At 39.2% G+C, this 12455-nt stretch overlaps 1 protein-coding gene across 50 annotated transcripts in view; it reads right to left on the bottom strand.

Annotated features, from left to right (window-relative positions):
* The window catches only part of RBFOX1 (RNA binding fox-1 homolog 1), a 1156138-nt gene that overhangs the window by 119011 nt on the left and 1024672 nt on the right, over window positions 1-12455 (bottom strand). For 45 of the 50 annotated variants that reach the window (XM_068206663.1, XM_068206660.1, XM_068206659.1 and 42 more), the window contains one exon: window positions 5688-5930. The exons of 1 other annotated variant lie outside the window; for it this stretch is intronic. In XM_068206663.1, coding sequence (XP_068062764.1) covers window positions 5688-5930 — 243 coding nt within the window. Of the gene's footprint in view, window positions 1-5687; window positions 5931-10072; window positions 10258-12455 lie in introns of those variants that run through there. 4 more of the 50 variants (XM_068206707.1, XM_068206709.1, XM_068206708.1 and 1 more) reach the window with 2 other exon arrangements.

Raw genomic sequence — 12455 nt, 5'->3', positions numbered from 1 at the left:
GGCATGGTTTTCTGCCCTGGAATTCTTCTGCTCCTTGCCAGCCACAATTAAGAGAGAGTAAATGAGCCACTCCTTCCCAAGCCACAGGAAACTGTCCCAGGTACCCTATGGAAACCTCTCAGGCAAGAGCAGAACATTCAGAGGCAGGGCTGAGCTCAGCAGCACGGAGAAGGTCCCAGCCACTCTGCAGACACTTGGCAGGTTGGACTCCAGGCAAGCTCAGCTCAGGGCCCCCATGAACCAGCACAGCACAGAGACCTCATGTTTGAACATTTCTGCCTTGACACGCAGCTGCAAGAGCAGCTGAGGCACACCTGGACACCAAGGGGGATACAGCACACTATTTAATGGGGAATAGAACTGCATGAAGCAGCTAATGCAGCCCACACCCCCAGGAGATGGAGAGGTCATGAATGGAGTAGTAGGAGAGAAAGAGGAGATGAACCAAGGGAGAAAAGAAAGAAACTAGGGGGGAAGAAAACCACTTACACTAATAACTGACATAAAGGACAGAGCAGGAAAAAGAGCTAGTAAAAACCAGAAATATGCTGCAGAAAACTGTAGTAATAATCTACTCACCTGCAGGCTTAGACAACACACTAAAGTACTTTAAATGCTTCCTACTCCCAGCTTTCTTACCCAAGTTAATAAGCATAACACAGTAATTGGTACACTAAATCCCCCAAAATATCAGCAAAGGTGGTACATATCTCACTTCCTCAGAACAACAAAGTTCAACATGGTAAATAATTTTGCAGTCCAGAGCATCACTAAGCCTTCACAAATCCTCAGGCTGCCCTCTGGAACATGACTAAAAAAGGCACAAACCTGGACAAATTAACATCAAGAAAAGAAAACATCCAACTTACAGGCCATTACATCCCAAAGAATGTAAAACATCTCAAGGTAAACAGGGCAGATGGAACAACAGACCTAATACATCAGCTATTTTCACACAGAAATACCAGGTTCAGTGGATGCCACCAGAGGAGTGCTGGTAGTAACCAAGCTGAATTTTAGTCTAACAGTGAAGCTAGCGGGAAAATTCCTCATCATCTTCCCAGGCCAGAGACAACCCACCCCTCAGCACTGCACGTCTTCTACAGGGCTTGAAGAGCACTGCATCCCCTAATGCCATGCTGGCTGCTGATGCTCAACACTTCAGACATGTATGGATCGCTCCTGCAAGTAAACTGCCTTTTCCCTCAAGATCTCCCATCCAAACACACAGCTTCTCACACAACTTTTCAGCTTCTGAAGCCTGGTCCAAAACATAAGGGCTGCACAATGATCTCAGGTTTTATGCAAAAGTAGAATTAAGTTTAAAGCAGCACATTTTTTACTTACACATACAAACTACAGAGAATTACTTCAGCTCTTACCACACGATGATAGTTACTTTCATTATTAGTATAATACACTTAGAGCAGGAAACACTAGAGAAACATTTACTTTACTATTACTTGCTCCCTTACACATGCCCAGCTAATGACCTTTTTATTTACACACACATCTCCTGCTGTCATCAACAGAAGTTGTGCAGGAAATCCACAGGCAAAAACTGAACAAGTTTTTCTCAGAATTATTTATGTACAATACAATTGCATCTGTATTTGTACACAGGTAAAGGCTTATTTCATAAAATGATTAAATGTCTTACTTAAAAATACTTTAATACATATAACCATTTAATGTAGCACTCCAAACCACTCTACAAAATCATCAGACATGTCACTTTTAGCATAACTTTGTGACATACTTTTCATAGATCCAACCTTCTAGGAAGAAACCATTTACTATTTTTGTTAATGCTTTAAGATATGTTTGATGCTATGCAACGCCAAAAGTCTACCAGCACTTAAATAACCCACTGCTGGTTGGTTATTGATTTGCATATACTCAAATGCATTTCCTCCTTATTTAAAGTTAACATACATATGGATCCAAAACGATGAAAACCAGAGAGGCTAAGATCCAAGTAACTTTTGACAGTCTTTTATTACCTACCAATAATTTCATATTATTTCAGCTAAGTCACCCTGTCTTTTATCATTTACTACCCTTTGATTCTGTCCCTTTTCTCCTGTTTCCTAGCCCCACAATCAGAGTTAGCAATCCCTGCACATGCAATCTGAGCACCTCTTGTTCCAGCACTTACTCTGACAGAAGACCATGTTACATTATTTTATCTAAATAGATTAAAACTGGTCACTGGGAAAGACACTTTCTACAAGTACAAGAGCGTGTCCAAGAGTATGTGAAGTACTTTTGAACATGAATTACAAGAGCACTCTGCACAAAACTGCAAGCCTGTAATAAAACCCATGACTGGAATTTTGTTCAGTTTGTGGCAAATGGGGATCCTGGGAGTTGTTCCAGCTGGGCCTGGATCACAGCCTGGGCTGCAGTTGAGGATTCAAGAGAAGTTGCACAGAACACAATTATTTTTATTATTTCTATCTTTGCTGGGGTTTAGGTGGCAACGTTAGCTCCAGCTTCAGTGCATGATTCTTTCAGACAGGAAGAAAGAACCTGGGACACTCAGAGAAAGCCTGGGATGTATCTTACCTCAGCATGAATTCAGTCCTTCATGGAGAAGATTAAGTCACTTCTGGTAGTAATTCTACAGTTTAGACAATTGCCCTGCAGCTTTTTGGTTCACATTGCAAAATTTTAAGATCCATTTTTAATGGTGTATCCACCTTCACATGTACACATCTTTTCTTACACATCATCTGTAAGAAAATTCCAAAACTGGTCTTGCCTCCAGCAGTTTGTCCTTAATCACAACAGCATTCTTTTGTAAATGATTGGCCAATTGATTATTCTTCTTTCAAATGCATGTCATAAACAGCTTATTGAAAGGAAACTCATAAAACCATTGGGACCTACCAAACAAATGCCACTGTGTCCCCACAACAAATCCACTTAAAACTCCTCAACTGGAAATCCACTATTCTCAAAGCTAGCAGGAATTAGAAAAAAACATATTTTTTTCTCCTTTGGCCATAAAGACCACATGGAGGTACAATGTTGACACAGTGCTATTGAAGTTCTCTTTCATAATAAAAACTTATATTATTAAACCTACAAAGTACACAGCTGGACCCTCATAATGTTACAAACCCCATGTTTAATCTGCCTGGGATCCATCTGCATATATCTATTTATAAAATTTCCACAGTTTGCCAAGAGCAATGGCTAATGCCACTCAGCATAGCAGATTTTAAACCGATGTACCTGTAATTAAATCGTGCAAGCAACATTTGTCTGTACATTTGTAAACCTGGCTGGTGAACAATGTGTTAAATGCCAGTGCAGATCCATAGATGAACACACTTCTTGGAAACCTGCCTTTTCATTGCACTGCTCTTGAGGGAAAGCATCCACAGCTTTCAATATATCATTGCAATTTAGAAAAAAAATATCTTGTTAAAAACTGAACCATGCCAAAACTTTCTCAAATAGACCCTAAAGTCAAAAGGAAGGAAATTTAATTCTTTATAAACAGCATGAGAGCTACTTCAAAATGTTCTGTCTATTCCTCTGTAAGAAAGGAAACCAGAATGCAAGGAAAGGATCCACAATAAAAAGAGCAAATAACTATACCATATTCCCTGAATATAACAGGTTAGTGGAATTGAAGTGTTATCCTGCAGAGAATGGAAATTCACTCCAAGGGGAAACAGAAGGGAAAAGGTGTCTGACAGGTAAAATACAAGTTGGATATTAGGAAGGCAAAAAGCAACTAAGAGCAGATAGCAAAGGACACAAAACCAAATAACAATAAAGTATATTTGCATATCAGAAGCAGAGAATCATTGGATTTGCTAGAGCTGGGATTGAATAGAGCACTTGAAGAAGATAAGGGCATTGCAGACAATCCAAACTATGTCTTTTCACCAGCCTTTGCTATGGAAAATGTTGGGAAAACACATCCCTGACTTCTCTGATAAAGTGAGTGACATTTCTTCAAAGTGAAAAATCAAAACGGGGTGAGGAAACACAATCAATTGAAAGCAATAAATGATGAGGGATGAGCCCCTGTCCCACTCCCATCGATGGGTCTTTTACCATTGATTTGAGCTCTGTCAGTATTGTGCTTCAGGATTGAACAGAAACAGTTTCAAAACATGAAAAGGCTGAGCTGGCCATCACAGGGGATTGTTCAAGTTGCAGCAATGGTCACAAAAACCAAGCAAAATCAGAGAACATAAAAGAACAAAAAAGGTACAGTAGGAAATACTATCTTTTTAGTCAATATGCAATCTCTTCTGGAGTATATATTCAGCTTAGGATTCCTGCTCTAAACCAATGACAGTGGTATTTGACAAGAGTTAGACAACAATCAAAAATGATTATGGAAGCAAGTTTTAAAAGCTGGAAAGAACCAGGAATTTAACTTAGCAAAGAGATGGATAAGAGGAAACACAGTAGAGCTGCAAAGAATACTATGAGATACCAGCAAATAGGATGCTCTTCAATTTAAACTTTCTCCCAGTACTGGAGAAAAGAGAAACTCAGGGCAATAAAAAGTTACCAAGTTAAAAATAAAAAGACCAAAACATTTTACTGCATAAACCACAAAAAAGTGTAATTAATTCACAAGGATTTATCTGTCATAATAGCAAGGAATATTCTTTGGTGCCTTTGCTATTGCTTTCCTTTCTTGCACAACCCATATAAAGAAATCAGTGGCATGGCAATAAACACAAATTTGCAGAGCTCGTTTGAGAGAATGTGCTTTGTTTTCTTCTTGCCCTAATGCATGAAACCTTTTAGGCTGGATATGAGCCAGGAAGGAAGGGGAGGTAAGCTGAGGCATGGAGAATGGCTGAGGCAAGGATGAGGACAGCCAGGAGAGACGTTTCAAGCGCTGCCTGTTCTGTGCTCCGTCCTGCACATGCCACACTGGGGGCTGGTTGATGGCTCAGAAACCTGCCAGTTCTTGGCACTGGATATATTGGGTACCACTCTAGAATTAAGACAGAAACACTAAACTATCAGTGTGTGAAATTTGTGACTTAAATTACAAGGTAGAGCCATCCAAGGAGTCTCTTGCATAATTCATGGCACTTCAGAACTTCACATATAAATCAAATAGATGGAAAGTCTATCATTTCTGCTCTGTTTAGCACAGATCCACACACAACTTGGGTAATGACTGCACAAACAAGCTCTCTAGAAAATACAATATTGCAGACATGCTCTTCACAATACTAATTCACACAGTAAATTTGGTACAGGATCATTCAAGTAATACTTTTATTAAAACTACTTGTGTTGAAAATACAGAGGTCATAAAAATAATCAAATGAGTCTGGTTAGGGTATTTTTCTTGCTTTCTTTGGCCCAGCAAATGAATGCATGCAAACACTCATGTGCAATGTTTTTCCATACTGGACTTAATTAAAATTTATGCTGTGATTCATGGGCTGGCTATTAATCATTTCATCTAACACTGTTGAAAATTAAACTCCCGGTTCTACAAAGCTCCAACACTTACTAAGAAGCTCCAAAACCAGTAAAAAAAAAACATTCTCCAGGTTCAACAGCAAACTTTGACAGACTTTCAACCTTAACACGGTGCCTGAGCTTAACACAAATGAAGCGTGTCAAGGAAAAAGTGTTATTGATAAATACACACAAAACACAGAGCTTTAGAAAGAGCAGTAACCTTGACTTACTGTGGCTGTGCCGGAGACAGTTTGTGCATTTGTGTCAGCTGCACTCTGTTCGGAGTGTGTCTGAGCAGGAGGGTACATGTTTAACGTGTGCTCTGGAACAGTGCTTTGGCCTGTGTAGTCTGGAGCTGGATGCGGATGTGGGGCTGTGTATTCTGCAGGGATACCGTTCTGAGGTGGAGCGAACTGGGCTGAGGCATAAGGCTGTGCCATTGTGTCAGGAGGTGCTGTAGCTTCCTGATTACCCTGTGGAAATCAAAGGGGAAAAAAAAAATAATAATAAAAAAAGGAAGAAACGTGGCGCGAGATAAAATAAGCGAAGGTCCTGCACCCGAAACGCAGAGAGCCATGAGAGCATCCTGGCCTGAAAAGGGCACAGCGGCTGCTTCTTGAGGAGGATATTTCTTATCTGCAATAAATGCATTTTGCTAACCCTATTAAGTATTATTATAATTAGACAAACAAATCTACTGCTCTACTGGATAATTGTAGACTAGTCTTTAGGCGGGAAAGGTCAGTGAAATCTGCCTGCACTAATGATGCTTCAACTCAGACCAGGAAGAGGGACAGTTTATTCCAAAGGTTCCTGAGCACAACTGCCAGCACAGAGCTCGGGTAAGCTCAGCCCACAGTCTGTGATCACTCTGACTGACCATTTACAGAACGCAGTATAGGCAACACAGGATTTGTGTGCATACTGTTAACAAACACTAAAAATACCTATGTGCAATAATGCCCTGAGATATGCAGAATACTTTGAGGTACTCTGCATTGAGCAACTGCATGCCACAAATGCAAAATAGTAATGAGATCTAGTCAAAATATTAAGTATTTGAATCTACAAGTGCATCGGTTCAAAACCTTAAATAACATACAATACAAATTCTATGTCAAGAGAAATAGATTTAAGAACTTTAAAGGTTTTACATTTGAAGACAATAGTATTTCATTTCCATATCACAATTAGCCTATAGCATTAATAACACTAGCCTCGTGTCTTTATAGAGAGATCCATATTTCCATTTGATATAATAAAGAATAGCCAAGCCTGTTAATTTATCAATTAGAAAACTTCTGACTAAATGCTTTCCCCACACCAAAAAGCAATAATTCTAGAGGAGGAAATGTACACTACAATTTTTCTGAACCTATATAAAAAATGTCCAAAATGAGATTTTGTCTGTGACAGAATTAGAGGCAATTAGTGCAGGGACTATCCCAACCTCTGATAAACCAATTTACAAAATAAAATTATCCCACTAATAAGCAAATAATGTAAAAATGCACAGTTAAAATTTAATTACCTTTCAGACTACTCCATCATTCTCCCACCAACACATGTACAAGCACCTGCCCAAGACTATTGCAGGGATTTTATTCATATTCATCAGTCCTTGATTTCCTAATTTAAAAGAGGGTGGATGAATAAAAGACATTCTTCTGCACTTTGTACTTAAGGGCATTTCCAGCCAATTTCAACTAATTCAGACATCAGCTCTCTGACCTGAACTCATCCTAAACTCAAGAGCTTTTAAGAATTCACACAGGAGTTAAGTCTTGGTACTTGACAGGCTTAAAAGAGAAAACTGAATTTTCCTTTGTAAGAGGCACTCAGTGTGTCTGAAAAAGTTATAACTTTATATTAGCAATCAAACCCTTCCTAATTTTAATCCCATCTTTGCTGCTGGTTTAATGTATGGCCTGGCCTTGAGCAAGGGGTTTCCATTGCTTCATTCAATCATCTTTAGGAGGCAACCAGTGCCATTTACTGACTTCACAGGGTGAAGCCACTAAGATTTGTTTGTATAGCTACAATTACCAAGGTTAATGCTGCATTGAAACTGGCCTTGATAAATTTCTGTGGAGGTTAAAAACTTTAAAATGTGTACTTTTACCCTCTAATATTAAAATGGTCAAGACCCTTTCTTATTTCTTTTACCTAATATTTTCACTATTAAAAAAAGTTTAAAAATCCAGATTAAGCAAAACCCAGGAATGACTGTATTACACCAGAGACATTCATTAAATGTTAAAGAAGTACTTTTAAAACTTGTGTGGGAGGCAGCCAACCTTAAATTTTTTAATCAGCTGTTTCAGGAGGGACTTGAGCAAGGGGTAAGAAGGAACAAAAGCAAATCCAGATTATGCCTCTACAAGCATTTTCACTGTGCTGGTTTTCAAACACAGGAGCTGGTTAGTGCTGGTCCTTAAGCTATTCCTTCCTGTCAGATGCAAAACACGGCACCAGAGTCAGCAGCTGTTAAAAAAGAGCAGCAATGGCAACAGAGGGACCAAGGGGTGATGTCCAGGTGCATTTCATCCAAAGGGTTTTGTACCACCTCCAGTCCTAAACCAGATGCTGCTGAGACCCCCACTGTTCCTCATTAACCTTGACAGCAGTTCCATGAGGACCCTAATTAATATTCAAAGCATCCACACCTAGTGCTAATTAGAGCTCATATTTAATTAAGAAGGTTGAACTTTTCCATTATTTTTACCAGCAACTCCAAACTTTTTAGATTTATCACTAAATAGCAAATTGCGCTGGCAATTTCAGAACCTCCACAATGCTGACACTCTTCTACCTCTTCCATTAGGCTTGTTCAGCTGAGATCTGGCTCACTTATTAATAACTGAGACCCCATTAAGAAGTAAACAACAAAGGGTCAGTGATTTGTCTTTTTTTTTTTTTTAACTAACTTGTATATATTCAGAGATTTACACTCTTGCCATTGAAGAAACCAGCCCCACTATGCTTACAGCAGAAAACTGACAGACAAGATTATCAGTGCAGGCTCTGCAGGTTCATTTAATTGCTGGGAGACAGGGGACATTAAAGAAATTAAACTTGCACATGCTACTGCAGGCCCTAAGTTTAAAATGATAGCGACAAGAAATCTGAGATGTTGATCCCTTAAAATAAGTGACTACTGAAGCCTTTCCTAACCTTTAAAATCAGTGTGAATTTATTATTCATAATTAATTCAACAGACAAGGTATTATAATGTAATATAAAAACATGTATGTTTAAACAAGTTCTATACTGTTTACTTGGCTAATAACAGCCAAAGCCAATGGTTCAAAATACTAATTTCTGTCAAGAACAATGAAGTCAGCTATCACACATTTGTGTCTACGTGTGGTTGATGGAAACCCCAGACTACACAAGAGATACACTTGAATAGATTTTGAGGAATCAAAAATTCTTTAAATAGAATCACCTAAAATTTTCCTTTATTGTGCTCTTTAAAATACAGTGAACTGAAATGAATAAAAGAAATAATGAATTTTAATGCATTAAGTTGAAAATATGAAATGGCCCTAAAAGCAAGAGGAAATATTGATCCTAAATTAGCCTATGAACTCAGGTATTAGAGTAATTTCAAAGCTGTGTATGACAGTACGCAGGCATGGCTTAATACCACCCAGGCAGGAGAGGCTAAACAGAACTTGTCCCTTCAGACTCAGTTCCAAGTATCTTTAAGATTAAATGACCCCTTCATGCTCACTTTGTGCATGTTTTTTTTTTATAAAAGTGGTTGTTGGCAACAGCAAGGAGAACAAAGGATGGCAGACAGTCAGGCTCTGCTAAATGTCCTGGCCCGACTCTTAATGAAAACCACATTTAAACTGAAAAATATGCCTTACGTGGCAGTGTATAAAATCAAATTTATTGCTTTTTGGTTAAATGTTGAACTCTAAAGAACAAAAAAATAAAGGATTCCGATGATGTAGGTAAGTGAAGGTTCTCCTATTTGATCCATATTGCCCCATTTGAAGAAAAGCTTAGAATTCAAACTGCTCCTACTATCTCAGATGACTTTTCAGCATCTCCTGCTCTGAAAAGATTTCATAATTAAGAAATGTATAAAGTGTCAAAACATAATAAGGCAAGCATGTTATGTTTGTACACAAAGGAGAGAGCACAGAAAACATTTCTTATGCAGTGTTCCTTTTTTAAAAAACACATTTGCAGCATAAAAATGTATTCAATGAAAACCTTTCTGCTTGTCTGCATTTTGAAGTCGAACTCACAGTTTATTGTTTGTTTTGCTCTATTTTTCGTTTGGTGCATTTTGTTTCTTTGGCAAGAGATATTTCACATTTAGAGAAAGCCTCCTGTACTGTAGTTAAATGAGCCAAACTGCATCATATCCTTAGGGCACAGAAACAAAGACGAAAAATGCAACATTTCTCTGCAAACCTGCTGGTTCTAAGGGCTCAGTCACATCTATCAAACACATGATTCCCCATAGCTTGCCCTCCTTCAGATTTAAGCATCAAATCATGGCTTAGAAGCCTTGCATGCAGTGGTGCAGCTGCTTATAAGAATTGCCCTGGCTTGACTAAAAATCAAGAGTTTCAAGTGAGAATAAAAGTGAAAATACCTGCTGTACCATCGTGCTGCCTCTATTCTCCAGAAACTTAGCAGCTGCTCTGCTCCCAGGCCATGCAGCATCTGCCCAAAAGGAGCATCAGTGCTGGCTGGGGGCGTGTGAGCGGTGCAGGGTGTGCAGGGGTGAGGAGGTCGGGGTGCTGAGGGAGGGGGAGCCCATGCAGGGCTCGCTGACCTCCCTCTCGACATCTGAGGGCTCCCAAAACCTGATCCAGATGGGGCTCCTGCGGCGCCGGGCCGCGCCCCATCAGTCACAGCAGGCCACTCCTCTGGCTCCTGCTACTGCTCTTGGAGTGCACCACTGAGCAGATGATTGCACAGAGAAGGAGGAAAAAACACAGCTTGACTACATTAATAGCTGTTTAAAAAACATTGGAAATGCTACTGTGGAAGTTGCCGGAAGCTGAAGGTTTTTGTTTTAAAATTAACACGGCTGTATGCAGAGACCCAAACCACCGTGACCTTCCAGGGCTCTGGCTTTGTGATAGCTATGATGTCCAGGTACACATGTGCATTTCTATGGGATTAATTCCTCCTCCATGTGGAAGAGTTATTACCAATAAGGTTCTGATTTTAACATTGCTGAATGCCACAAGGAAACCATCGATACTGAGCTAGCCTGGTTTAGATTAAATGTATTTTATCCTTCCATTCAAATGAAATATTGTTTCCTTCTTTGTTTCATTTCATGACATCCCTCTTGCTTAGCAGGGGAAATATTTCTGAAGTGCTACCAAGCTTTAGTTCTGTGAGACACTTTAAGCAACCTAATGTTTCACTGTTAAAGGAACTTTCCTAAAAGCTCCAGAGATAGCTTCAAAATGATTGAAGTTCTAGCTAAAGAAATAAAGAAAAGAAAAATTAAAAAAAAAAAAAGGTTCAGTCCCAAAGAATACACATTTATTGCCACTCTGATGCAGACTGCCTACAGATATCAGGGTTCAGAAGCAGGGCAGACACGTTACACTGGAATTATTCTAACAAACCTTCCAATTCAAAGGGGTGGGCAGAGCAACAAACAGTCATCAATTCATCATTAAACTTATATTCCACCTGAAATATATTGGAATTCTTTAAAGTGGCAATGTAATTCTTCCAGGTTTGTTGCTGGCACTCCCCAATTAATGATAATAAAAGCAGCCACTTCCGATTTTTCAGAAGGAATCAGACATCCAACCACACCGAACTGATAATCACAACTGACTGACTCGGTGAGCTCTCTCTGTTGTAGCTTAATTATCTGACCAGGCCACTTGACTCGCATCATTTGCTTCTGCAATCACAGAAAATGAATGTTCCAGCCACCTCTCTTTTTTGGAAGGTTCAGGGCAAAGCCAAATTCAGCTTTCAAAAGAAAGATAATGCAGAATAACTTTTTTTCAGAGAGCATAGAGGGAAAAGATAACAATAAGCAAGCAAAAGAGAATTTCTTTGCTACCTTAGCAGGCAAGTACCATTTCATTTCTCCCATTGCAGAAGAACATTTACTTTTAGTCTTTTTACATATAAAATACTGTATTCCAATAAAAGTCTGTGCTCTTGCTACTGCTGCATATGTGTTTGATAATGACATGTTCACTCTGTGTGAGTGCCTGAGCTGTGGAAAAGAATATCAGTAACTGAAACCTCCCGACAGCCTGCAAAGGACATTTACTTACGTTTCACTGAAAGCAGTAAACCACTTGCCAAAACTTAGCCTGAATTCAAGAGCACATAATTCTATTCACACACCACTACACATGGAGAAAGCCTTCCCTCCAACACCTTCACTCCTTCCAGCTGCTGGAACTTTTGATTGCCTTTACGATGCTGTAATTTATTACCAGAGCTCTCCTTATCCTACATGACAAATCTTTAACCTGCTATTTCCAATGGCCCAAGTGGATATGACTCTGCCACACTGGTTTGTTTTGCTTCCACATTAACACCTAAATCTTTCTTTTTAAGTTTTCTGCCTCTCCCTCACTTTCTCCAACTCTGACTCTTAAGGTGTTCCCAACTGCAGCTCAACCTTGGATTCCATCAACCAATATTTCCCTTGGAAAAATTTTTATGTCACATTTGAAAACAACTCTCCAAAACAGCCTTAAGAGACATACAGCAAGACACTCTGAAGAAACTGGGTACATCTACAATGAGAATCGATTCTTACAACTTCCTAAAAAAAGTGTAAAGTATAAAAGGATCTTGTCATTATCCACAAGTCAGTAGATGAAACTCCACCTCATTTGTGTGCATACTGAGGATGATGCAGTATCCTTGTACCCAAATAGAAGGGAAAGAGGGCAAAAAAAAGGGTTAGACTGTTAATATGAAAGGTGCATGAAGAGCCATCTGGAATACAGGATTTTAAAAGGGGCAGCAGTCAACCTTTA

The sequence above is a fragment of the Anomalospiza imberbis genome, chromosome 16 (assembly GCF_031753505.1).
Source record: "Anomalospiza imberbis isolate Cuckoo-Finch-1a 21T00152 chromosome 16, ASM3175350v1, whole genome shotgun sequence".
Taxonomy (NCBI): domain Eukaryota; kingdom Metazoa; phylum Chordata; class Aves; order Passeriformes; family Viduidae; genus Anomalospiza; species Anomalospiza imberbis.
This window is presented reverse-complemented; position numbering and strand designations above follow the sequence as displayed.